At 41.0% G+C, this 27,891-nt stretch overlaps 1 protein-coding gene across 1 annotated transcript in view; it reads right to left on the bottom strand.

Annotated features, from left to right (window-relative positions):
- The window catches only part of EREG (epiregulin), a 43,404-nt gene that overhangs the window by 5,968 nt on the left and 9,545 nt on the right, over positions 1 to 27,891 (bottom strand). The window contains exons 2-4 of the mRNA XM_077846669.1: positions 17,134 to 17,981; positions 3,426 to 3,512; positions 451 to 574 (exon numbers count right to left, since the gene is read on the bottom strand). Coding sequence (XP_077702795.1) covers positions 451 to 574; positions 3,426 to 3,512; positions 17,134 to 17,981 — 1,059 coding nt within the window. The remainder of the gene's footprint in view (positions 1 to 450; positions 575 to 3,425; positions 3,513 to 17,133; positions 17,982 to 27,891) is intronic.

The following is a 27,891-nucleotide window of genomic DNA, read 5'->3' as shown; positions in this document are numbered from 1 at the left end:
TCAAAGACTGACCTAAGTGCAGGGCCAGCTTTGGTAAAGAGCTCCACGTAGCTCTCAGCTAAACCGCGGTGGTAAAGGGACAGGCTAGCTCAGCTGCACGGTGGCCAGCAGTCTACAATGGTGCTTTGTAAGTTTTGTAGGTTTGAGCTGCCTTTTGTCTAAAGCATTGCAATGAATTCATAAAACAGGGGTTGATGTAGAGATCTAGTGGAGCTGCCATTTTGACAATATGAAGGAACAATCAGAGCCCTTCCCCGTCTGCACCCCTGAAGTATCTGTATGATTTGAGAGCTACCGTTTGTTCCCTAACTTTAAAAAACTCACTTAATAATAGTGCATATAACTGCATGCTAATAGTATGTATAAACTGCCCATAGGTCAACTTCAAAAAATATTAGAGAATATAAATTTTTAAAAAACACTGGTTTTTGTTGGTTTTTGCCAAATTACCTGCAGTACGTTTGACTCATGTCCACCAGGTAGATGCATTGTCCATGCAAACAGTAGCCATTCATGTCAGAGCCACACTTTATTATTGACACTTGAGCCACACGTGGGTTGTCTTCTATCTGAACTGTGAAGGGAATGGAAAGTTGGATATATTCTGCAGCTTTCTTGAAGGCATTAATCTTAAACCTTTTCACATAATAAATGCTGAGCTACCCCAGCAAAGCAGGTCAGGTGCCAATCAGTTGAGGAGAATTTTTAGGACTAGGAAGTCCCTCTAGTTATGACATTCTCTACACCACTAAACAAACATTTGACCCCTAAGGAAAATATCCAACAGACTAAACAAACAAAATAAGACCTAGGGACCTAGGTCACAAAAGAGAACCTTGAAGGATAGAAAAGACAAGTTTAAGACACTCAAAAATTATTATCCTTAGTTACTCAGTTACCCCAAATTTGCCTGATGTTTTTTCAAATCTCAAAATAATTCTGCAGTTTCATTATTGCAAAATCAATTGCAAACTGAATCCATTAATTAATTCCAGAGAGCATTTTTTTTTTTTAGATTTTATTTACTTATTCATGAGAGACACACAGAGAGATGAAGAAGCACAGACAGAGGGAGAAGCAGGCTCCCTGCAGGGAGCCCGATGAAGGACTGGATCCCCACACAAGGATCATGCCCCGAGCCAAAGGCAGACTCTCAACCTCTGAGACACCCAGGCATCCCCAGAGAGCATAATTCTATAATGGGTTTTAAGCCAGGAATGCATGTTTTGGTGGGCGGTCCCAAATTTTTGAGGCTACCGTCAAAGAAACCAATTAAAGCCTCCCCAACATCTGTAACCATGAGAACTGAACTAGACAAATATTGACAGGTGCCTGGGTTAGACAATACAACAATGAAAATAGAAGCCTCATTAGAAATAGTGTTGCAGCCTATATGTAAAATTCACTTTAGGATGATTTAATTACTAAAATGTGAAGGATGCTTATGAAATAATCGAACAGTAGCATCTTGATTGTAATACTCCTGCTCCAAAAAACAAACAAAAACCTTCTAGAGAGCCCAATGATGAAGGAGGACAAGAGAACAAAAATACCATTCAGAGGGGTACACATACCCTGATTTTTTTTTAAGATTTTATTTATTCATGAGACACACAGAGACAGAGGCAGAGACACAGGCAGAGGGAGAAGCAGGCTCCACGCAGGGAGCCCGATGCGGGACTCGATCCCAGACCCCAGGGTCATGCCCAAGCCAAAGACAGCCACTCAACCACTAAGCCCCCCAGGCGTCCCACACCCCGATGTTTATAGCAGCATTATCTACAATAGGCAAACTCTGGAAACAGACCAAGTATCCACCAACCAATGAATGGATTAAAAAGTGGTATCTATATATGATGGAATATTATTCAGACATAAAAAAGTGAAATCTTGCCATTTGCAATGACATGGATGGGGCTAGAGAGTATTATGCTAAATGAAATAAGCCAGAAGAGGACAAATACCATATGATTTTGCTCATATACAGAATTTAAGAAACAAAACCAATGAGCAAAGGGAAAAAAAATAGAGAGAGAGAGAGAGAGAGAGAAAGAGACAAACCAAGACAGACTCACAACTACAGAGAACAAGCCGATGGTCACCAGAGGGGAGGTGGGTGTGAGGATGGGTGAGATAGAGGATGGGGATAGGAAGGCACTTGTGATGAGCACTTGGTGTTGTATGGAGGTGTTGAGTCACTATTTTGTACACCTGAAACTAATATTACATCGTATGTTAACTAACTGGAATTTAAATAAAAATTTTTTAGAAACCAAGTACATAGTGGAGGCATAACAAAAGAGGAAGAGATGGTGAAATCGTTGTGGGAAATACCCTGGCTCCTTGGGATAACTCTTGACTCAATACTGACACTGATCTCTCTTGAAGCACATCCGGAGTCCTTCCGGGGTCCCCAGAGAAACAGGCTGCACATAACTTCTCTTTGTATTCCTATGCCTAAGCGCGGTTTTTGATATGTATTAAGTGCTCCATAAAGGCTTTCTGAACAAATATTGTAACCAGAAAGGACATCATTTGTTCCTTTCACCAAAAAATAGCAACAAAGTATATTGACTATCTACTTTGTACAAAGTTTCAATTTCCTGTTTTGCCTGGGATCCAATCTCTAACAATGGTTTCCCAGCAAAACCAAGAGAAATAAGAATCTGATTTTCATTGTTTCCTATCTCTTTAATATCCAGTCTTTCTATATAACTAGATGCCCAGTCCCTCTCCCACCAGTTGTTCTTTTATATTATTTTTCCAGATCACTAGTTCATAAGGGTGTAAAAAAATGATTCTAACACAGCGGCTATCCCCCTCTTTTCTCTACACTGTCACATATTCGTCTTTGGGTACATTTCCATTAAGAACGTGTGAGGCCAAGAAATGCTGGGACACCTGCACCTGATGTTTCTAGCAGCAATGTCCACAATAGCCACGCCCTGGAAGGAGCCTCGGTGTCCTTCGACAGGTGAAGGGATGAAGAAGATGTGGTCTATGTATACACTGGAATATTCCTCAGCCATTAGAAACGACAAATACCCACCATTTGCTTCAACGTGGATGGAACTGGAGGGTATTATGCTGAGTGAAGTAAGTCGGAGAAGGACAAACATTATATGGTCTCATTCATTTGGGGAATATAAAAATTAGTGAAAGGGAAAGGAGAGAAAATGAGTGGGAAAAATCAGAGATGGAGACAGAACACGAGAGACTCCTAACTCTGGGAAACGAACAAGGGACAGTGGAAAGGGAGGTGGGTGGGGGGTGGGGGTGACTGCGCGACGGGCACTGAGGGGGACACTTGACGGGATGAGCACTGGGTGTTATGCTATATGTCGGCAAATTGAACTCCAATAAAAACATAAAAAAACAAAAAAGAACCTGTGATCCTCTGGTGCAAGGCTGGCAAAGCGGCTTACCTAATGCCGTGCAATTATCTTCGGATTCTCCCGGCATGCAGGAAGGAATCACAGTGGTGCTGAGAACCGCGTGGAGAAGATGGAAACCTATTTATGGGGGAAAACCAAATATATAAACAGTGCCTCAAGGAAAAAAAAATTTGATCAGATTTCCATGTAACCACAGTACTATAGGGTTGTTTCAATTATTTCAAGAATTCAATCCATCAAAACAATAAAATAAACTAATTTGTGAAAACAGGCACATAATTGTCTCATACGGGGAATATAAGAAATAGTGAAAGGGATTATAGGGGAAAGGAGGGAAAATGAGTGGGAAAAATTAGAAAGGGAGACAAAACATGAGAGACTCCTAACTTTGGGGAATGAACAAGGAGTAGTGGAAGGGGAGCCTGGCAGGGGGATAGGATGACTGGGTGAAGGGCACTTGACTGGATGAGCACTGGGTATTATACTATATCTTGGCAAATCAAACTTCAATAAAAACATATATATATATAAATATATATATATATATATAATAATTAATTAAATCTTTTAAAAAATAAAAAAAGGAAACAGTCACATAATTGAAAATAAATGTCCTCCCCCACCTCCCTGTCCAAGGGTGAAAACCTTGGCATAATATTCCTAGTTACAGATTTGACCTGCTCTAAATGGCAAAGATCTGATTTTGAAGTTTGCTATTGCTAAGCTTAGCAATTGAACTTGTAGAATTTTCACTATTTTGCCCCATGATGTATTCAGAGCAATGCTCCAAGGGAAGGGCTCAGTAGGGATGCCTGGGTGGCTCAGTGATTGAGCCTCTGTCCTTGGCTCAGGGCGTGATCCTGGAGTCCCAAATCAAGTCCCACATCAGGCTCCCCACAGGGAGCCTGCTTCTCCTCTGCCTATGTCTCTGTCTCTTTCTCTCTGTGTCTCTCATGAATAAATAAATAAAATCCAAAAAAAAAAAAAAAAAGGCTTCAGTAAAACTCAGGTTCCATTTACAGTGACAACTAAACAAGACTCAACCTTAAATGTGTTCCTTATTAATCTAAATGCCAAGGTTACTCTTTGCATTGTATTACACACAAAAGTAGATTTTAATGGACAAAATGTAATCTAAGTCAGAACAGATCTAAGATGGGAATGAAGGTCCATGCTACATGAGCCCCTAAGCCCCAGGACCCAGTTTCTGTCAACCCAGTAAAAGCTTGAATGAGGTGTTTTATCATGTGTTCACCACTTGAAAGATAAATATTGGAAAACAGGCTCCAGAATGACTCAAGGAATTTCTGAATTGCCTGAAAGCGTAAGAAGAATCCTTCTAATTGCATGGATGTTTCCTGACTGCTTCTGTTTCGGGGCTGGGCACTTGCACTTCACCCCTCTTTCTGGTCAGTATGAGTAACTGTTATATAAATACTAACAGTGGTGGGAGCATTAGTTGCGGTAGTTGGCAGCAGTTAACATTTCGTGAACATGCTTATCTAATGGTACTTTCGTCATTATCTCTGCTATAATACCCGAATTCTTCAGTTGGTTGTCATCTTTTTCTTATCTCCTTGAAAATTTTCATAAAATTAGAATTCTATCTGAAGGGGAAAATGTATTAAACCATTAATAACTATTGATATTGATGTCAAAATAGAATATTAATTTCTGGGCGCCTGGGTGGCTCAGTGGTTGAGTGTCTGCCTTTGGCTCAGGTCATGACCCTGGGGTCCTGGGATCGAGTCCCACATCGGGCTCCCCAGGGAGCCTGCTTCTCCCTCTGCCTGTGTCTCTGCCTCTCTGTGTCTCTCATGAATAAGTAAATAAAAGCTTTAAAAAAAGAAGAAAAAAAAATTTTGTGAACATCGACTATATACAGGTGTGGTTCTTATCCTTTTTATCTATATTATCTCATTTAATCCAGTCAGTGACTGTTAACGCACCAGACGTGAGAGAAAACTGAGACTTAGAAAGAGTTAAACTAACTTTCGCAGGAGTGAGTAGCAATGTTGTTAATGGGCCACATTATAGAACTTGGACATGGGTGATAATACTGGAGTATAATGGCCATTATACAAACAAACCAGGGTAAATATAATTGAAGCAGGGTAATTTAATCCCATAGGAAGACAGCAGAGTATGATGGAAAGGCAATCCTGGGAGAAAGCTTGCATTATGTGATTTTGGAAAAATTAATTACCTTCTCTGGATCTCAGTTTCCTCTACCTTACAGAGTTTGGGTGTTGAATTAAATGGAAATGATATTTTTTCAAAATGCTTAACATACCAGAGACTCCCACAAATGTTCCATAAGACTCACGATCTGATTGGGCCTCTAATTTTAGCAGTGTATGCGGGTAGTTCCCTCTACTGGTCGGTAACAAGATTACAAATCTCTTTGTAATTGGGTATTTTAGTGTGACTGAATCCACAAAATAAAGGATTTTGTTTTATTTTTTCTCAATCAGAAGGGACGTGTATATGTTAAGCATATTGCATATTACTGAGGTGCTAAAAACTAAATTATACATCAGCATCATAGCTCATAATTTCATAATGTTTCAAACTTGACCCTTAGAACAGTCCTGTGAACTAGTTGTTAACCCCAACCTCAGTGCAATTAAATTGTCTTGTCCAAGACCAAGTATGTATTGACCCCAGAAAATAAGGGTCAGGAATCTATCTTTGGACAGCAAGTCTCATAATCTTTCATTGATTTGACAGTATGACTTGGAAAAGTTTAGATCTCCTCCCCACCCCATATTTCTCCTATAACATATACTGCTTCCATCGGTCTTAAAGGGAAAAAAATAATCATCTTTCTTAAATGACAAAAAGAAAAAAGGTTAAAGTTTGTATTTCATTGTCATATGAACAGAGATAGAGAAAGATGACTTTGTCTATGAAGCTTTTTATGGAGAGTAGGCTAGATTCTCATCCAAGCCAATTTTGTTCTACTTCTCAATATAATTCGGCCTTGCACTTTCTCGATCCAAGACTTAAACCCTTTGACTTACACCATCCGCTCAACACCAGCTGGGGCTCTAGATGTATGTTTTAACATCCTGACATTCCTATGCCTTCACGCTTCTCCAACTGAAGAAGGATTTGGCGAAAACATTAGAAATTCTCCTGCCAGCCCAGGCCACGGTGCAAACACACCTGTGAAGCTCATTTCTCTATCTCTTGTGGAAATCAGATACTAGCCTTTCCTGTTTGGATTTGCTGACAATGGCAACCTGCAATTATGACAGGATTCAGCTAATTGTTTTGGGCTGTTGCTTCTTCATCTTTTTTTTTTTTTTTTTTTTTTTAAGGTTTTTAGTGTTTGTTAGCTTTCCCACTGGTTCTACCTGGTCAAGCCACAGATGAAATATTTCTTTGTGAATTAAAGAATGTTCAGTGCAGGGTGTGCCTCCACAAAAACTGGGCTCTCCTAACCTGTGACGCTCCCTTGGACATCGTCCATGGCTTGGGGATGGTTTCTATGAGACTGGCTGCATGAATTCAACATCCGGGTCTTTTACGGATGAAACTGTAAATAATTTTAAATATTTTCCTGAAATGAAAAGCTGCAGTTCCATTGTGAATGTACATGACCAATAGAATAGCAAAATCAGTTTTAAATCTTGCATCCCTCTGCACAGCTCTATTGCTTTAAGAGTGATTCTCAAACTTCCATCAACTTCATCTCTGCCCCAGGCCCTTGCAAACTCAAGTAAAACAGTAGATGGAGCTATCAAAATATTCAGAGTCAACCCATGGAAAATTCTGATACCCACCACCTCATCACCCTTAAGAATCCCTACTCACTATTTTAAAATCATACAGGAAGGAATATATGGTAAAGGCATACACATATATTTCCTTAATCTTACAGGTTTTTTTCATGACTTCAGTGTTATTTGAACAATAATGGCCTATGATTTAATTGCAAATATTATATCTGAGATTTTGATCCTCAACCACAGGTCCCTGCTAAAAACATTATTCACTATGATATTAAGGATTTTGGATAGTGTCCATGTGTCAGAAAACAGGCCTGGCGGCAAGCTCCACATGAATAACTAAAGTATAGAGGAATTGTGTGCAAGGTGGTATGGGGGGAATGATCTATAAACTCAAAATTGGCTGTTGAAACTCTGTTTCAATAATGCAATAAAAGTCAAAATTCCTCTAGAGGCCATTATTCCTGTCAAATTTCCAAATGCGTTTGAGGAATTTGAAGCACACTTCTACATCTCTCTGCCTTCTTCACCTTTCAGAGATTGTGTTTCAATGAAATCTCCAACGTGCCAACAGGAAGTGGTACAGATGACTCACAGGATACAAATCAACCTCTACTCTGTGAGTCAGGACCAAGCCTACATCCTTACACAATATTGGGCCACTGTGCGTGGGAGAGGTTGAGGATCATCATCCGAGGGGGGTAGCTCTAAATGCCGTGGGCCCTGAGGCGCTAAGAAGTGCTTGCCCAACAGTCAGGAGAAATGCCAGATGTAGGAAATGTCCTTATTTCACAGTTTCTTTTGACCTCGCTTCCTTACGATTACATGGAGGTGCTCACTAGAAGGAGGCTGGGATTAGCTGACAAAGCCGATTCTGCAAAGTCCATTGGCACTTCTCAGGGATAAAACGACTCTTCTGAGTGACGATGAGGCAGATAAAAATGAGCCCAGAGAAAATGAGATCAGTTACAGAATGAAAGGAATGCACCCTATTTTCCTGACTTAAACTTTTAGAATATTTAGACCAGAACAGGAAACTTATAATGAATCATAATATTTGCCCAGCCCAAACAGGTAGAAAAATCCACTTTGTTCACGCTTTTGGTGTGGTAACATGCCTCCCCTGCTCATGGACTGTTAGTTTTCTACCTTCTTCCATGGCAGTCTATAATTTTAGGATTTGTCTGTAACACAGGAGGCTTGTTAGGACCTGTACACTTGCAAGGAGTCAAATGTCTTCAACATTTCCAGATGCCTTCCTATTTAAAATTAAAATCCACTATTAGAAAAGGTCTGGCTTCACCTTGGCACATCAGATCCTGAAAAGAACTCCTGTTACTGTTTCTTAATAACAGCCTACTTTTCAGAGAACTACAGAGAAAGAGGATATTAACCTTGTCTTTTTCTAGCCATTATCCTCTTCCCACAGTTTTCCAGCATTAACCTTATAAGTAAGCTTCATTAAAAAATAGATGTAAGGAATCCCTGGGTGGCGCAGCGGTTTGGCGCCTGCCTTTGGCCCAGGGCGCGATCCTGGAGACCCAGGATCGAATCCCACGTCAGGCTCCCAGTGCATGGAGCCTGCTTCTCCCTCTGCCTGTGTCTCTGCCTCTCTCTCTCTCTCTCTGTGACTATCCTAAATAAATAAATAAAAATATTAAAAAAAAAATAGATGTAAAAACCAACTATAACTATTTCAAATAAAACAAAATGAAACCAGAAGTTGTTATGTTACAAATAAGTATTTCTTTTAATTTTGAAGTTTTAAAAGTAGCCATAGGATCTTCCTTGTCAAATGGCAAGAGAAGATTTAATAGGCCATGCTTTTTAATTCATAGGCATTAAATAATACTCTTCAATTCTAGTAGTAATTCCTAAATCCATACTTCAATGTGCTCACATATTTTATTCATCGTACAAGACTGTTCTTAAAGCCATCCAATCAAGAATCAGTTAGTTAAAAAGTGAGAGTGCAGTTTAATTTACCCTAAAAATGGATTTAAGGATGCATATCTTATTCATAATGAAAGTGTTCTCTCTCTCTTTTTTAAGATTTTATTTATTTATTCATGAGAGACAAGAGAGAGAGGCAGAGACATAGGCAGAGGGAGAAGCTCCCTGCAGGGAGCCCAATGCAGGACCCCATCCCGGGACTCCAGGATCACACCCTGGGCCAAAGGCAGGCGCTAAACCGCTGAGCCACCCAGGGATCCCCGAAAGTGTTCTCATAATGCAGAAGAATGCATATCAACTCTTGTGCAAAGGGTACAATTTATATAAATCTGAGTGTTTGGAATTTGTGACAAAGAGCTCTAAATATGGGACTTGTATTCCCTAAAAGCCAAAGTTTCATCTCAAGAGTATTATTTCAAATGTTCTTTTTGAAAATATTTTTTTCTTCAAGATGTTACATGAGGGAGTCTTTATACAACACTCTGTACCTTCATCCTGTTCCATCTTGCTTCTCACACCTATCCCTATTGATTCAAATCAGAAATTTAAATTATTGCATTACTATGTCAACACAAAAATCTCCTAAAGGAGCAACAGTCTAGAATGTTTGCCATTTGCCTTCGTTTCATTATGACCATATTGTGGCCTGAAGTTTTGAAAACTTAATGGTATTTGTAGAAGCATATTGACTATCATATCATCCATCCTTTATAGAAGCCTACTGCCAAAAATGAATTTGCAAAAAAATAAAAAATGGTTTTGAATAAGTGATCATCAAAGAAATGGGTATATAAAAGGTAATTTTAAAAGCCTCAAAGTTAATTACTTTTCATTCACAGAACCTGTGTAAGCAACTAGCACTTTGGAAGCGCTAAGAAATTTTATTTTGTGAACATACATCTTTTGGTTAACATGGGAAACTTGAACTTTGTGAGCAGCACATCTGCATCTGTAGTATGATAAGAGGGTAGAAAGGGCTTAGTTTTACTGCATAAAGGAGGAAGAAGGGGAGTAGCTTAGCCTAGATTTACTTCTAGTAACCACATGTCTCAAGTTATATCTGTTCAATAAATATTGAGATTTTTCTATATGCAAGAGATTGAACAAAATGCTAAAAGGAAAATTAATGCAAAAGACATAGTTTCTGTCCTCAACAGAGTTAATAGGCTAGAGTCTTATGGGTGGAGAGAAAAGGACGCAATTCATAGGTGATGCCAAGGTTTCTGAAAATACTAGGGACAGTGGTGCCATGAAAAGAGAAGACATATGCAGAACAGTGGTTTTGTGGTGGCATTTGGAAATAGTGAACAGGAAGGGAAAACACAACAAGTAAAGGAATTTGAGTTTATAGTTCATATATTATCTTTTTATATTTAGGGGGTATTTGGGAATACAGTTCTTGAATAAGAGAATAAATGAGGGCAGCCCAGGTGGCTCAGCAGTTCAGCGCCGCCTTCAGCCCAGGGCGTGATCCTGGAGACCCTGGATTAAGTCCCAGGTCGGGCTCCCTGCATGGAGCCTGCTTCTCCCTCTGCCTGTGTCTCTGCCTCTCTCTCTCTCTCTCTCTCTCTCTCTGTGTGTGTGTGTGTGTCTCATGAATAAACAAATAAAATCTTAAAAAAAAAGAATAAATGAATTTGTGGAATCTATTTGAAAGTCAGATATGAAAATATGATCTTTAAAGGCATAGGAGCCATTCATATGTTCCAAAGGAAATAGTATGGAATGGAAAATACTAGCGCTTGGGGAAAGAAGTGATGAGGAATGGATAGAAATGGTCAAAGAAACGGGAGAAAAAAGGAAGCTCAGTGTTGTGGGATCCAAGAGAACACCGACTTTTAAAAGGAGGTGTGGGGGTGGTTAGTGACACAGTGATTGTAAGAAGTATGAGCGACTCTATCATAAATAAGATTCGGCTTTATTCAGGGCAACTGGCACTAAAATCAGTAATAAACACTGCTAACTTGATTTTTTTAAAACACTAGCATTGATTTTGTATTTGCATCCATCTTACCATTAATATCAATTTTGTTTTCCTTGGCAACTTGAGCACTTATTCAAACTGTGCATTATGAGTGGCAATTTGTGATAGCAATGGAAAATACATTAAGCTAGTGCTTCTCAACCTGGGGTACTGTCAACCAGGGACTTTTGGCCATGTCTGGAGACCTTTTCGTCACAGCTGGGTAAGCGCTACTGACACCTAACGGGCAGGGACCGAATTGCTGCTAAACACCCTGCAGAGGAATGCCCACAGCAAAGAATTCCCTAGACCATAATGTAAATAGAGCCAAGGCTGAAAAAAACCTGCTCTAGACCCCTGAGGCGTGGAGTCCACTTCTAGCTCAGGTAATACTTTGAAACCCCTGCTGCTGAGTTTCCTTATCTCTGAAAACATTGACCTAAGGAGTGGGGTAGGCTGGGGCAGGGGGGTGGCGTGAGGGGGGGAATGGAATTTCAATTAGATTACTCTAAGGATCCTTCCATTTCTAAACCAATACTTGTCTTTGTCTTACTGACTATCCATCATCCAGTCATATCACTGCTTGTGAAATTTCTCTTCCTCTTCAACACACACACACACACACACACACACACAGTACAGATATCCTTAAATTTTATTAGGTATACCATCAGTGAATCTGGATTATATTAAGTGATGGAAATAAGAAAAAAATCTTAAAATTTATCAAACAGAATTGAATTTTCAAAAACTATCGCATAGTCTCAAAATATCTTGCTTCTCAAGCACATTTTCAAAAAACAGCCTTGAAGTCTATAGCGGTGAGGACTCTGAAAAAAGGTAACATTCTAATCATCCATCCAGCAAACATGTAGAGGGCTTAAGTCTATCACAATATGGATGATCAAAGAGGAGCATGGGAGCAGCAAGGAGACATAGGGCGGACCCACACAGGCTGGCATGACGAAGGCAGGACCAAGGATGAAACTTCGCAAAGGAGGCAGAGGCCTGCTGCAGGCTGACTGTGGAGAGGTAGGACAAGGGAGGAGGCAAGTAACTGAGAAGCCTTGATACTTCTCTCCAGTCTTAAAGGATGAGTAGAGCTTTCACGAAAAGTGACATGTGAGCTCGGGTACAGTAGAGATCATGGCGTACCTAACGAGGGAACCTTACACCCTGGGTTACTTGCTTCTTTTTATGTCTGTTCTCTCATTTGAAAAATGGGAATGATAATACATTTCCTAGCTTAAAGGGCTATAGTAAGGATCTAATGAAGCTTTTTCTAAGAAAGCACTTGATGATGATAGCTCTCATTTTTAAAGTGCTTTTTATTATTTTATAATAGCATCATATTTACCACATCTATCTACAATAACCTAACAACACAGCTATGATCTTCATTTTACAGATAAGAAAACTCAAGGGATCCCTGGGTGGCGCAGCGGTTTGGCACCTGCCTTTGGCCCAGGGCACGATCCTGGAGACCCGGGATCGAATCCCATGTCGGGCTCCCGGTGCATGGAGCCTGCTTCTCCCTCTGCCTGTGTCTCTGCCTCTCTCGCTCTCTCTGTGTGTGTGACTATCATAAATAAATAAAAATTTAAAAAAAATCTTAAAAAAAAAAAGAAAACTCAAACTCAAACTAAACTCTTCCTAAAAGTATGAAATAAAGGAGCAGGGGTGTGGAATGTGTGTTCTATTCACCATGTCTCTTGGTTCAAAACTATACAGTTTGACATTTATAAACATGGTTATATATAAATATGAGAGGGGGGCTTTTTCTCTCTTATCCTGAGGATATTTTTAGGAAACTTTGTATTTTAACTCACTTTCATGACTTAAATTTAAAATTCAGGATTTTTGACCTAAGAAATTAAGGGTTAACATTTTTTTCAGGAGTTGTCAGATCGTCTTGTGTATTATAAATACTATTAGAGGAGTGCTTAGGTGGCTCCGTTGGTTAAGGGTCTGGCTCTTGGTTCTGGCTGGGGTGGTAGTCTTGGGATCCTGGGATCATGTCCTGTGACCTGCTCCATGCTCAGCATGGAGTCCACTTGGGATTCTCTCTCTCTCCCTCTGCCTCTGCCCCTGCCCTCCTCTCCTCCCCCCACCCTCACTCCCCACACTCCTCTCTCTCTCTTTCTGACGTGAATGAATAAATCTTTTTAAAAAATACTATTATAAAGAGTATCCTAGTTAAGAAATCATGACTTTAACCTAGAATGTCACCAAATCTTTACTTGCCCTGTAACTAAACACCAGTTTTGCATAAACTGCATTGCCAGAGGAGACTGAGTCTGTTGCATTATTTCACTTTTTCTTTTTCTTTTTTTTTTTTTAATTTATTTCACTTTTTCAAAGGTTCCAGAATTGCCATACTAATGGCTGTCAGGGTGCTCCTCCCTAAGGATCTCTCCTATTAAAGCTCTGGTGAGTCTTCCCGTTGTCTTCCAAAGGAATGTTCCCAATAGCAGCCATATTACTTAGACTATTTGCATAGTCCTATATTCGGAGTAAAGCCCAATGGATGGGGAAACCACACCTTAACTTAGTCTCTTTGAAGAGGATTTCTTACATGCCATTTGCATCTCTTAACTCACCATTAACCAGGAAATCTAAGATTCTTGGGCAAAAATAGACAGAAGGCATTCAAATTCAAGTTTACCAAAGCGATTGTGTGAATATTATGCTTTTTTTCCCCAAGGAAGTATATTTATTTTCTTACTGCTAACAGAAATATGCTAACAGGGGCACCTGGGTAGCACAGTCGGTTGGGCACCTTAGTTTTGCCTCGGGTCGTGATCTCAGGGTCATAGGATCCAGTCTGCATGGGCTCTGGGCTCAGCAGTGAGTCTGCTTGGGATCCTCTCTTCCTCTCCTCTGCCCCTCCCCATTATGCTCTCTCTCTCTCTAAAATAAAAAAATAAAACTTAAAAAGAAAAGAAATGTGCTGTAGATTCTAACTTAGTCCCTTAGTATCTCTTATTGATACTATATTAAATTCACAATAGTATAAAAAGATACAGGGAATAAAAAGGACATAGGTACACTTCTTGATTGATTTACTTAATATACATCTAGGCAAATTCAGAAATAAGGCCTCAGTCAAATGATGTAATGACTACTTGGAAATAAGATTCATTTCCTGGGAACTGTGTTGCTGAAAAATGCTGACTGAAGGTTCAGTAAAAATCCAACATATTTTAGCACAGCTTAAGGAAACAGTCACACGCTTTCTGTGCCTGATTTTGAGTGATACCATAAAGATACGATTTTTGTACATATGCTTGTCCCCACAACAGGTTCAAAGCCTTGGGACAGCCCCCAGACTACCCTGAAACTTCTTTATTAGAATCTGTGACTTTTATTATGCTTCTGATAATCCTGAGACCCTCTGGCTCCTCATACATTGTTCCAGAACGACCATGCCATTTACTGTCTCTAAGACCTTGTGAGATATTTGACTTCACTTAGGTTTAGTCTCTTCATCACAAGGGCTAATCATATCTACCTCATATATTGATTTTAAGGAATAAATGAGATGATATATATAAAGCACTTAACACACAACAGGGTTAGCTCACAGTAGGCATTTGGTAACTGTTTACTTCTTTCCCAACTCCTGGATTTGGGCCCTGGTGCCGAACCACACATCCTAATTACCCAAACTGTTCACATGGTGAGATATGATGGATGAAGGCAGGTAGGTGGTGCCAATACTCAGGCAGTCCATAAACTCTAAGGTCAACAGAAAAGATCAGGGGTGAGCCAATGTCTCATTGAGACCTGTGCTTCTCATATTCTCAGGAAAGAATGTTTATTCTGCTCAGTTTTCTGTCATTGTACAATTACAATGTCGAAGTAGGACTAAATTGTCTTGGAGATGGCATTTGGGAACATGCTCAAAAGCCCATTTGGGTATCAATGAAAATGTTGGATTTTAGATAGAGACCCTCTCTAAACCTTTATTGCAGTACTCAAGACAAAAATCTCTCCTCTTTGTTCTGGACCAATCATTATATTAGAAATGCTATTTCAGTTCTAAAGCTGTAAATTACTTATAAATGTGTTACCTAGTTTGGGGAATCTCAACCGCTTTACTTAATATTCAGCAAGCTAAAAGTGCCAGCAAATCCAGGTGTGAACCTTCTCAGTTTAGCCTTGGTTTTCTATGGGAACTTAAGTCATACTTTCCCATTATGTAAGGCAAGAACATCAATATCGAATATTTATGAAATTTAAAAGTAAGCAATCGATCTTACAAATGTGTAGCAATTTAAATCTGCAGGTATTGGAACGGAAGATGAAACCAAAACATTTTTTCCAGTTATAAATAAACATAAATTCCACACACACACACACACACACACACAAAAAGGTAACAAAATATTTGCCGAAATCTGAAATAAATACCTTCTTTGTAAAGCCGGACATTTGGGAAAAGTAGTTCTAGGTAACCTTTTATTTGGCATGGGGAGGCAATTTCAGAAATGCCGGGTGGCCTTGTCATTTTTACATGTGCTCTGGAATAAAACTATTGGACTTGCATCCCTGATTAGAGTACAGAGATATGAAAGAGAACTTCAAACAGGAACTCTTCTAGTCGCGGGAAATATCTAAACAAACTGGGAAAACAGAAACTGACCTAGCTCATTTGGAAATGGGCTTGGTGGCTGATGAAATAGGTGAACTGTAATTAAGCTACGCAATAGAGGAGTTAAACACTTTCATGACAACAAAAACACACACAACACACTCTCTAAGTGGGCAGTAACCAGGTGGGAAGTAACCAGGTTATTCATAGGCTCTTTGCTGTCTCTAATTAGAATATTCAATGAGTGGCCCAGAACAGACACTGTCATTGTTCAGGTGGAACCGGACAATTGGGGGGAAAAAAAGCACGGAGCCATTCTGACCTCTAGGTTAATTCCTAACTCTAGGAAGACTCGCTTTTCCAATTGTGTTCTTTTCACAGAGCCTTCAAAACAAAGATAGCAAAGCCACTTTATTTACTGAGAATGTTCTAGCAAGTCATGCCTAGCACAGTGCTGGCGGAAGCCACAGATCCAGTATCTACTACTGTCCCTAAACTTGTACGAGTAAGTTCCAACTATGCATAGTATGTATGTCATTAGGTCTCCAAGCCCTGAGATAAGGCGTGTCGAAATAACAATTTAACTGTCACATCCTGCATAGGTCGAGTTAATTTGTTAGGGGAATTTGCCCCATTGCAACCCCAGAAGGAATGTGAGACTGGCAACTCTTACTTCCTTGTTAAAATTTTCCTATACACCTGCGAACTCCTCTTGAAACGTGAGCAATTAGAAACGATCTTTCTCTCAAACCAGAAAGCTCACCAAGGATTTTTGTCTTTCCCCCAGTCCGCGAGAGCTGAATCATCTCAAAACAGAAAGACAAAGACGGGCATTAAAAGTTCCAGACTAGGGATCCCTGGGTGGCGCAGCGGTTTGGCGCCTGCCTTTGGCCCAGGGCGCGATCCTGGAGACCCGGGATCAAGTCCCACGTCGGGCTCCCGGTGCATGGAGCCTGCTTCTCCCTCTGCCTGTGTCTCTGCCTCTCTCTCTCTCTGTGACTATCATAAATAAATAAAAATTAAAAAAAAAAAAAGTTCCAGACTACCGGGTGCAGCAGGAGGGCTTTCGGGGGGAAACGCGAGGCCTCCAGGCGCAGGGCAGGTGCGCAGGTGCGTTTGCTTCGGCGCCTCCCGGAGCTCCCGCAAAGCTGCCCCGAGTGCGCCCCGGAAACTAACTGCGCTGGATGGAGGACACCGCGGTCGAGGCATTTGGGAGGAAAAGCATTTCTTCCCAAAAGGTCTAGTCTCCAGCCCCGAGCCCAGCCCTACAGGACAGGACAGAGCTTGGGATGCCGGCGGTGCTGCCCTGGTCTTTGGACTCCCAGACCTGGCAGCCTCCAAAGAAAGAAGCCAAGGCTTTCACCTTTTCATTTCGCCTGTTCGGAGCTGCGTGGACCCGTGCCGGACACCTACGGCAGCGAAGGACTCGGGTGCGACGGATGCGCCCCGCCCCGCCCGGCTGCACCCCCCGCCCCAGGCCGCGCGGGCCCTTACCCAGGCACAGCAGCAGGCGGCGCGGCTCCATCCTCCTCGCGGGGCTGCGGGGAGCGGCGGGAGGCGGGGACCAGGCGACGCCCCGGCCCTGGACACCCGGTCCGCCGGCGACTGGGCTGCGCGGCGGGGCGCGGCGGCCTTTATAGCGCCGGGGAGGGGCCTGGGGACTCGCTGGCGGGGCGAGGTGCGGGGAGCCCCGAGTTTCACAACGGGCCGGGGCGTGGCGGGGCTGCCCCAGGGTCATCCTCCCTTGGAACGCCCGGAGCGCCCGGGGACGGAAAGCGGCCTCCTGGCGAGCCGCGGAGCGCTCCCGGACTTCTCCATCCCGTCTCGGATCCGGGTGGGGGTGGGGGTGGGGGGGGCGCGGACCAGGTGCATCGGTTCTCCCGCCGGGGGCACCTGCGCTGCAGGGGGTGGTGCAGCCGCTGCGGGCGACGGGCCCAACCCGAAGCGGGGCGGCCCGGGCGGCGTCCCAGGAGGTGCTCGCGGGGGCCTGGGCCGGGAGCCCCTGCGCCCCCCGCCCCGCGGCCCCATCGGGGCTGCTCTGCCCCGCGGGCTCCCCGCCGTGTGCCGCCCGCCCGCCTGCCGCGCCCGACCTTGCGCCCCGGATCCTGCGCTCGGCCTCGCGCACCCGCTCCGGGACCCTCCCGGGACGCCCGTGGCTCCTCCGGCAAAGTCCGCCTCGGCGCGGGCCCAACCAGGCCGCCCCACGCCCGCCCCCATCCACAGGCAGGCGCTGGGCCCCGCCGGCGCTGGAAGCCCTTTGCCCTCGCTGCCCCCGGCTCCCTCCTGCGCTGCTGGGGTCCCGGCCGCCTTTCACTGGAGCTTCTCGAATCCTCCCGGTTTTCCTGTTAGGCGGGAAGGGCCCGGATTCCCTGAGCCCGCAGGGATCCCCCTTCACTCGGACCTTTCACGGCTCCTGTTGTCTCTCTGCCCCTCAGGCTCACAGAATCCTAGATCTAGTACTTTACGCAGGATGAAAGGACTTTGTATTGGTTTCTTTTCTTTCCTTTTTTTCTTGTTTGTGAGCCTTATGTTCAGATCCGTGTGAATACATGAATCGTCTTTGCTTCGTCTTGCATTATTCCCCCGTAAGGTGCAAGAAGTGAGCCAGTTTAGAAGTGATGAAAACATATTCGAATGGAAAGTGGACTCTGCTGGATGATGGTGGTTCCTTTCCTTTCTACCTTTTTATTGTTTTCTTCTTATTCTTTTTTTTTTCTTTTTCAATCTTGCCCTTTTTGTTCCTCCTCCCAAGGGGTGCCTGGTGATGTCTACAACTCTCATGTTGGAAACATACTTTACCCTTCCCTCAGTGGGGAAGATCATGGGTTTTGCATTTAGACTGTCTGCAAGTAAATCCCTTGACGTCTTATTTCATCTCTCTCAGTTTCCTCATATGTAAAATAAGGATAATAATAGTACCTCATAGGAAGATAATGAAAGTGCTTACCACAGTACCCAGCACAGAGTTTGCATGCATTAAAAATATTTATTATTGTACATAAACACTGACGCAGAGAATGATGGTACTTGATCGGTATTCATGAGTTAAATGAATTCATGAATGGGACCTTAGAGAGAGGATTTTGAGTTACTAAGTCTAGCTTCTGAACCTACCAAGAAAACAAGTAGTAAGTGACTTCTCATTTAACTGCTATTTTATAAGAGAACTAGCAGAACCAAGAAAGATGATCCCAGCAATGGGGTTAGTTTTATGGAGCATTGATAGGGATCACAAGTTTGATAAATTTGAATTTGGAAAGGGGACCACTGGCAACATAATGCCTTTTGTTTTACAAATTGCATTAGGAAAAGAAACAACACAAGTGTCTGGAAAACTAGAACAGGATTCCTAAGAATGGGGTGTCAACTGGAAATGTTTCCTTATTCCGCACAGGGATGCTGTCAGATACTTGCAAGGAGTGACAGGAAGAAAAATTTTATTAGTTCTGATTAATATCCTGTTTAATCAAATATACCTTGTGCTCTGTGCTCGAAAGAAGGAGAGGAGGGTGGGAACGCACTGGAGAGAATGGGGTCAGGCTGCAACAGTCAACTCCATGGTATTGATATGTGGGGAGGAATTTTTTGACTTTGTAGTGATGCCTTGCAAGCATGAGATATCATCATGAAAAAATCCTTGTGCTTATCCTAAAATTTTCCATGGTAGTGTGCTCTTCTATGTGCTGATTTCACATGGTGTGAAGAAATCTTTTCTTTATTGGTGCTTCTATGTTTACTCAATTTTCTAGCCATTAGTTTTTGAGAATGACTCCGTCATGACACATCAGGGAATATTTGCCACCTGCCTTGGCAAAACAGTCTTCTTTTTTTTTTTTTTAATAATTGGGGACAATTTTCATTAATTGTTCATTTAAATATATATACATAGTATGAAGTACAATCATAATTCCTCTTAAAGGCAAAAAACATATTTAAAGATAGAACAGTTTGGGAAGACAATAATCAAGTCATACGGAACTTTTTAGCGGCATTACGTTGTGATTATTTTTTTTTCCCGAGGGGCTGGTAAATCTACGTATTTATCTATAGGCTATAAATATATATCTATCTCCTGCTACTTTAATATATTGAGCCTTTAATGTGATGATTAAAATATATTCATTTTAAATTGATCCTGAATTCAAGGTGGCTTGGTGGCATATGATTTTCAATTGATACATAACAAACATGTAATCACCATCAGTTGGAGAATATGCTGCAAAAATAACGTTTTTACATTAAAAGGAGGTCTTTTTAGAAGTGAGGAACCCAGACTGGCAGCATAGACGTATGGGCCCAAACTGGTATCAGCATTACAGACTGTAGCCAGAATAGGTCCTGGGCCTGACCAGAGAGCCAGCACCTAGCCTCGGACGAGAAGTTAGAAAGTTTGCGATTCTTTCATCTCTTGCTTTCTTCCTCAACTTAGTGCGCTTTGGGACTGCAGCTGGCACTTGTTTATTATGAAATCACTGCTTTTCAAACTGACAACTAACCATATTTGCTTTGGTGAATTAGCTTTTATACAACACAAATGTTTAAAGTCTTTTATTAGCTAGTCCTTAGCAAGAGCCACTGAGATGGATTGGATTGCTTTTCTATAGGGAAGGCACTGACAAATCTAGGAAAGGGTCCAAGATCAGATTGTTAATTTTAATATTTAAAATATAAGACCTAGGGGAGCCTGGGTGGTTCAGTCAGTTGAGCATTGGACTCTTGATTTTACTCAGATCATGATCTCGGGGCCTGGGATTGAGCCCTGAGTCTGGCTCTGTGCTCAGGGCAGAGTCTGCTTGAGCTTCTTTCTCTCCCTCCCTCCCTCTCTCCCTCTGGCCCTTACCCTGCTCTCTCTCTGTCTCACTCTCAAATAAATAAATAAATAAAATCTTAAAATACATATTTGGGGCACCTGGATGGCTCGGTTAGTTAGTCAAGCATCTGCCTTTGACTCAAGTCATGATCTCAGGATCCTGGGATTTAGCCAGGGGCATTGGGCTCTCTTCTCAGTGGAGAGTCTGCTTCTCCCTCTGCCTCTGTCCCTCCCCTCCACTTTAGCTCTCTCTCCTGTACACTCTTTCCTTCTCTCTTTCTCTCTCTCTCTAAAAAGTAAAATCTTAAATAACTAAAATCTTTTAAAAATGGGGTCCCTGGGTGGCTCAGCAGTTTAGTGCCTGCCTTCGGTCCAGGGCGTGGTCCTGGAATCCGAGGATCGAGTCCCACTCCAGGCTCAGGGCATGGAGCCTGCTTCTCCCCCTACCTGTGTCTCTGCCTCTCTCTCTCTCTGTGTGTGTGTCTACCACAAATAAATAAATAAATAAATCTTTAAAAAATAAAAAGAGGGACCCCTGTGTGGCTCAGTGGTTGAGCTTCTGCCTTCGGCTCAGGGAATGACCCTGGAGTGCCAGGATCAAGTCCCATATCAGGCTCCTTGCAGGGAGCTTGCTTCTCCCTCTGCCTATGTCTTTGCCTCTCTCTGTGTCTCTCAAAATAAATAAATAAATCTTTTTAAAAAAGAATTAAAAATGGAAAGTTCTCTTGTTTTACTTTCAGTGTATAATTAAAGTAGAAAAATAGAAATTGAGAATGCTTTCAAGTCTACTAAATAGTAAATTATATTTTCTCATTGATTGATCTGATAATTTGAGGTTCTTCTTAAATTAAAAATGATTCTGGGGCACCTGGCTGGCTCAGTCAGTATAGCATGCAACTCTCTATCCCAGGGTTGTGAGTTCAAGCCCCATGATGGTATAGAGACTACTTAAAAATAAAATCTAAAAAAATAAAATAAAATATATATATATATATATATATATATATATATATATATATATTCCAATGTATTTGAAAATTTACATGGCATTTAAATGTTGAATGAATGGTGTGAGTGGCTAATTAACTGATTGGATGAGCAGAATCACTAAAAACAGTATCTTCTTTTTGTGGTTTAATTTGGATTCAGAACAGTAGGTAGAAGGAAACACGAAAGCAGTTGATATTTGTTCTTAAATCTAAATGAGATGAGCCTAATACTACTAATAGCAACTAATCTTCACACCTAACATTTTTAACTCACTAGAGAGCTTAAAATATATTGGTAGAGTAACCCTATATTTTGTTTCTAGTACACAGATGAGACTAGGGCAAAAATATTAAGAAGCTAGTGCAAGGCCCTTCAGCTCATGAACAGAGACAGGATTCAAATTAGACAGCCTGACTCTAACCAGCACTACACTCTTTACCACACGCTGCATGAATTTTACGTGTCATATTTAGTGCCCTGAAAGTTCAGGGCTTGCTCTATATATTTTCATTTCAGATTACTTGCAAAGAGCATTCATATCCCTTTGTGGATAGTTTTTATACCCTTCCATTAGGAAGAACATTCTATGTTGTTTTCCTATTAAGGAGAAAAGCATACACACACACACAAAAAGGGAGAAGATCACGTGTGCCAGTCTTCTAGATTCCTATGCCAAAGCACTTGTTAATCTTTTTTACTGTTCATTGCACTTATGAAAAACATTTTATTCTAAAAAACATCACATTAAAATGCCATTTGTGAGTCTCATCAACAGAATCCTCCAAAAATCACTTTGTAATCATAGGCTATAAAAAGATCCAGACACTATTTGGTTTGAGGAGCCCGCCGATTCAGAGGCTGCTGCTTCTTGGACTTGCCCTGAGTTGTGTCCCAGTAATAAAAGAGCCTCCCCTCCCATCACTTATGCGTGCCCACAGAGCATTAATCACACACGTAGTGATGATGAATTAGGAATGCAGCTACCCCTATTTAAAGCACTGCTATTTCACATTGAGCTAACGCCTAGTTGCCTGTAATCCTACATTGCTTTCATCCCTGATGCTACTCCTTCAACATTTTACATTAAAATGTTAACTTTCTTAAAATCATCAATTCAACAGCCATGTTTGGTCACTCAACAACCATTTTGTGTCTCAAAGGATCACAAATCAGCCTTTGAGGAACTTTGCATTGTACTGCTAAATCATTGAATGAATGAATGAATGAATGAATGAATCATTGTACTGCGTGATCATTGAATGATTACAAATGGATTTACATGGTTTTATAAGTTTCTAACATTAATGTTCTTCTCAGGTGTGGAAAAAGGAGATAACTATACACAACAGACGTTTAAGTTTGAAACTTCCTTGTCTTTCAATCTCCCAAAGTTACTTGAATTATTTTTAAATTTAAGTCTCCATAAACTTTACCTAGGATCACCAAATTTATAAAGTCCCGGGGGTAAAAATACCTAGAAGACAGAATGGAATCCCACGAAAACCCTGGGAATATTTTTTGACCGATACTCTTGTTTTTGTTTGTTTGTTTAGCACTACCACTCGCAGACAAGTAAAAAATTGGTAGCAAAAGCAATAAAACAATAGTTATTAAAGTCTTTATTTTAATGGTATTGTATATTACTGATAATATTTGACTTAGGAAATCTTACCAATAAAGTTACACACAAATAAAATTATACTCTATCTTGTAATACACTTTCTCTATAAGGAATTATTTATGTAAATTGTTAATTTGTTGTTTGGCTGGCTAGACACAGGTTCTCACCCATGGCTTCACTTAAAAATCACTTGATCAGCTTCAGAAAAAGTAGATGCTTGGGCTTTATTTTCTCAGAGATTCTGATTCACTTGGTGTTAGAAGGGCCTCAAATAAATTTATTTTTACGAACAGACAGCCTGAAGTTTTAACTAAAATATGGAAGGAGAAGTAATACTAAAGCACACATTTTAGATCCAAGTTCTAATCCTGCCTGAAAATAAATTGTTGGGTGATCTTGTATAGGTCACTTAACTGGGCCAGACTCTTCTCATCCTTAAAATGTGAAGTTGAACTACATGATGTCTAATGGAATGGCTTCCTATGACCTCTGAAATATCGTACTAAGATGGAACACAGCTTTATTATCTCTTGCTTTTCTCAGTTTTAGGCAAGTGTGCAAAGGCATTGGCTTAAATATCCCAGAGTGATAGCAGAGATAATAGCCTCCTGATATTCAAAGGTACTTAATCTTATAAACAGGCTTCTCCACTTTTCTAAAATCCTGCTTCAATCTCCTCTGGATCTTTGCTTAGCTTTGTTTTCCTTTTTTTAAAAAAAATTATTTCCTGGGGCGCCTGGCTGGCCCAGTCAGTTCAATGTCCAAATCTTGATCTCAGCTCAGGTCTTGATCTCGGGGTCATGAGTTCAATTCCCACTTTGGGCTCCACACTGGGCATGGAGCCTACTTGAAAAAAACAATCTTCCTATTGCTCACAACTTAAGAATCATGAACTTCATAAAAAAAAAACAAAAAAAACTGGGAATTTAGAAACTAGAAAATCTAGATCCTGTTGGACATAAAGAGGACTGTATTGTTGCATGACCCAAACCATATCCACAGGGAAAGTTTCACTTTCTGATGAAAAAACAATGTAAGACTTGGAGATAATTATTTCTGTCTTTCATTCACCTCAGTATTTTCCTGGGACTCAAATGAGATAATGTTTAATGAAATTGTGATATTGATTGTTGATATTAATGAATATCAGACATGTATTTAGTACCAAGATATATAACAAAGCTAAAGAAGTTTATTGAAAGTATAATGCTGGTGCCATATTCCCAAAGCAAAAGGAAGTGGGAGTTCCGAAGAAGAGGCAGATGCATCATTAGGTGAAGCAGTGAGGTCAAGACGGTAGGAATGGAGGAAGAGATTTAGCAATTATGAGCTCACTGGTTGGTAACCTTTCAGGAGAAAGTTCAGTCGAATGGAGAGGACAGAAGTCAATACCAAATATTACTATCTAAAATGTGTTGTCTCTGAGCCTCAACTCTCATAAATGGTCAAAATTAAGTGTAAAACTCACATAATAAAGATGAGTCCTTCTTCCATGGGGGCCTTTGTTTAGTCCAAATGAATGAGATAGAGAAGCTGCTTATGCTGGGTTTTACTATGGCATACATTTCTTATCTTTTCCTTAATTTAGACAGAAACCACAAATAATTTTTTTTCAATATCACATAAGCTCTGAGAAGATACCCTCATATACTGTAATAGAGGGATTAGGGACAAAGTGATTTTCTGAGATACTGAGATTCTATACTTACTATCTCACTCCTTATTTAAATGTATTGGTCTTCCCTTATTTACTCCTTTCCCACCAATCCCTATTCTACTTGGTGTGGTGGGGGGCACAGAGATAAAGAACAGATATTGCATATCTATGTATGCATATGTATGTATATATGTACACACACATATCTGTACACATACGTATATACATATACATACAGTTATCCTGTCATATCTTCAGTGAGGGCAATAGCTGACTCTAGAGAATCAGACATGAGTCAACATCTGCAGCCTTTATATGGTGCTTTGGAACATAAACTTCAGACATAAGATCAGAAAAGTGATAACATGGGAAAATATCGGCTTTATCACTCCTAGATACTACACTTAAGTTCCTGTGTCTCTTGGACCATAAATCCAGACTCAGTATCCTTCCAAACTGCTGTCATCCCACCCATCAACCCCACAAACTCCCTGGAACAGGATCAATTTTCCTTCCTCTAAGGGCACCTCTTAACACATACCTATTTATGAAATCCAGTTATCTTTCTACCTTTGTACGAGATGAAATAGTATTTTAGATTTATTCTTCCTGGTTTAGTACAACCACGGCATACCTAAGACTTTATGAAAAGTGAAGTTCAATAAAACCCCAAATCTCACTGAAAGAAAACCTGAGTTTTACATGAATCTTGAGACAATTTCCTAAGGGCCTTCTGTACCCTACCTAGATGACAGACTGTATCTTTGGATTTGGAAACTTATCACCCACGGAGCTATGGGGTTCCAAAAAGAATGGTTGTAAACTGCTCTTCTCTTTACACCTACCCTGTGCTCCCAGTCTTACAGTTGATAGTATGGCACCCAAAAATGAAACCTTCTGCTCTTTGTTACAATATCTGTTGTACCATAAAACTTATCAGTTCTTCATGCATTTGCTTCTTTGCTTCTCCCACTAAGAGATTAATTCTATGAGGAAAAGATCAACAACTATTCTTATTGAGTAATTTATATGCCAGGCCATGCTTTAAAACATGAAGTTAAAAATTTTAGAAGCCTTTCCCCTAAGATCAGGAACACGACAGGGATGTCCACTCTCACCACTGCCATTCAACATAGTACTGGAAGTCCTAGCCTCAGCAATCAGACAACAAAAAGACATCAAAGGCATTCAAATTGGCAAAGAAGAAGTCAAACTCTCCCTCTTTGCTGATGACATGATACTCTACATAGAAAACCCAAAAGCCTCCACCCCAAGATTACAGCACTTTGGTAACTTGGCAGGATACAAAATCAATGCCCAGAAATCAATGGCATTTCTATACACTAACAATGAGACTGAAGAAAGAGAAATTAAGGAGTCAATCCCATTTACAATTGCACCCAAAAGCATAAGATACCTAGGAATGAACCTAACCAAAGAGGTAAAGGATCTATACCCTAAACACTATAGAACACTTCTGAAAGAAATTGAGGAAGACACAAAGAGGTGGACAAATATTCCATGCTCATGGATTGGCAGAATTAATATTGTGAAAATGTCAATGTTACCCAGGGCAATGTACACGTTTAATGCAATCCCTATCAAAATACCATGGACTTTCTTCAGAGAGTTAGAACAAATTATTTTAAGATTTGTGTGGAATCAGAAAAGACCCCGACTAGCCAGGGGAATTTTAAAAAAGAAAACCATAGCTGGGGGCATCAAGACAGTGTGGTACTGGCATAAAAACAGACACATAGATCAATGGAACAGAATAGAGAACCCAGAAGTAGACCCTCAACTTTATGGTCAACTAATACTTGATAAAGGAGGAAAGACTATCCATTGGAAGAAAGACAGTCTCTTCAATAAATGGTGCTGGGACAATTGGACATCCACATGCAGAAGAATGAAACTAGAACACTCTCTTACACCAGACACAAAGATAAACTCAAAATGGATGAAAGATCTAAATGTGAGACAAGAGTCCATCAAAATCCTAGAGGAGAACACAGGCAACACCCTTTTTGAACTTGGCCACAGTAACTTCTTGCAAGGTACATCCATGAAGGCAAAAGAAACAAAAGCAAAAATGAACTATTGGGACTTAATCAAGATAAAAAACTTCTGCACAGCAAAATAAACAGTCAACAAAACTAAAAGACAACCTACAGAATGGGAGAAGAGATTTGCAAATGACGTATCAGATAAAGGGCTAGTTTCCAAGATCTATAAAGAACTTCTTAAACTCAACACCAAAGAAACAAACAATCCAATCATGAAATGGGCAAAAGACATGAAGAGAAATCTCACAGAGGAAGACATAGACATGGCCAACAGGCACATGAGAAAATGTTCCGCATCACTTGCCATCAGGGAAATACAAATCAAAACCACGGGATCCCTGGGTGGCGCAGCAGTTTGGCGCCTGCCTTTGGCCCAGGGCGCGATCCTGGAGACCTGGGATCGAATCCCATGTGGGGCTCCCGGTGCATGGAGCCTGCTTCTCCCTCTGCCTGTGTCTCTGCCTCTCTCTCTCTCTCTCTCTCTGTGTGTGTGTGATGACTATCATAAATAAATAAAAACATTAAAAAAAAAACAATCAAAACCACAATGAGATCCCACCTCACACCAGTGAGAATGGGGAAAATTAACAAGGCAGGAAACCACAAATGTTGGAGAGGCTGCGGAGAAAAGGGAACCCTCCTGCACTGTTGGTGGGAATGTGAACTGGTGCAGCCACTCTGGAAAACTGTGTGGAGGTTCCTCAAAGAGTTAAAAATAGACCTGCCCTACACCCAGCAATTGCACTGTTGGGGATTTACCCCAAAGATACAGATGCAGGGAAACGCCGGGACACCTGCACCCGATGTTTCTAGCAGCAATGTCCACAATAGCCAAACTGTGGAAGGAGCCTCAGTGTCCATCGAAAGATGAATGGATAAAGAAGATGTGGTCTATGTATACAATGGAATATTCCTCAGCCATTGGAAACGACAAATACCCACCATTTGCTTCGACGTGGATGGAACTGGAGGGTATGATGCTGAGTGAAATAAGTCAATCGGAGAAGGACAAACATTATATGGTCTCATTCACTTGGGGAATATAAATAATAGTGAAAGGGAATAGAAGGGAAGGGAGAAGAAATGTGTGGGAAATATCAGAAAGGGA

Source organism: Canis aureus, chromosome 14, assembly GCF_053574225.1.
Source record: "Canis aureus isolate CA01 chromosome 14, VMU_Caureus_v.1.0, whole genome shotgun sequence".
Taxonomy (NCBI): domain Eukaryota; kingdom Metazoa; phylum Chordata; class Mammalia; order Carnivora; family Canidae; genus Canis; species Canis aureus.
Note: the sequence above shows the minus strand (reverse complement) of the source record. Positions and strands in the feature narration are given on the sequence as shown.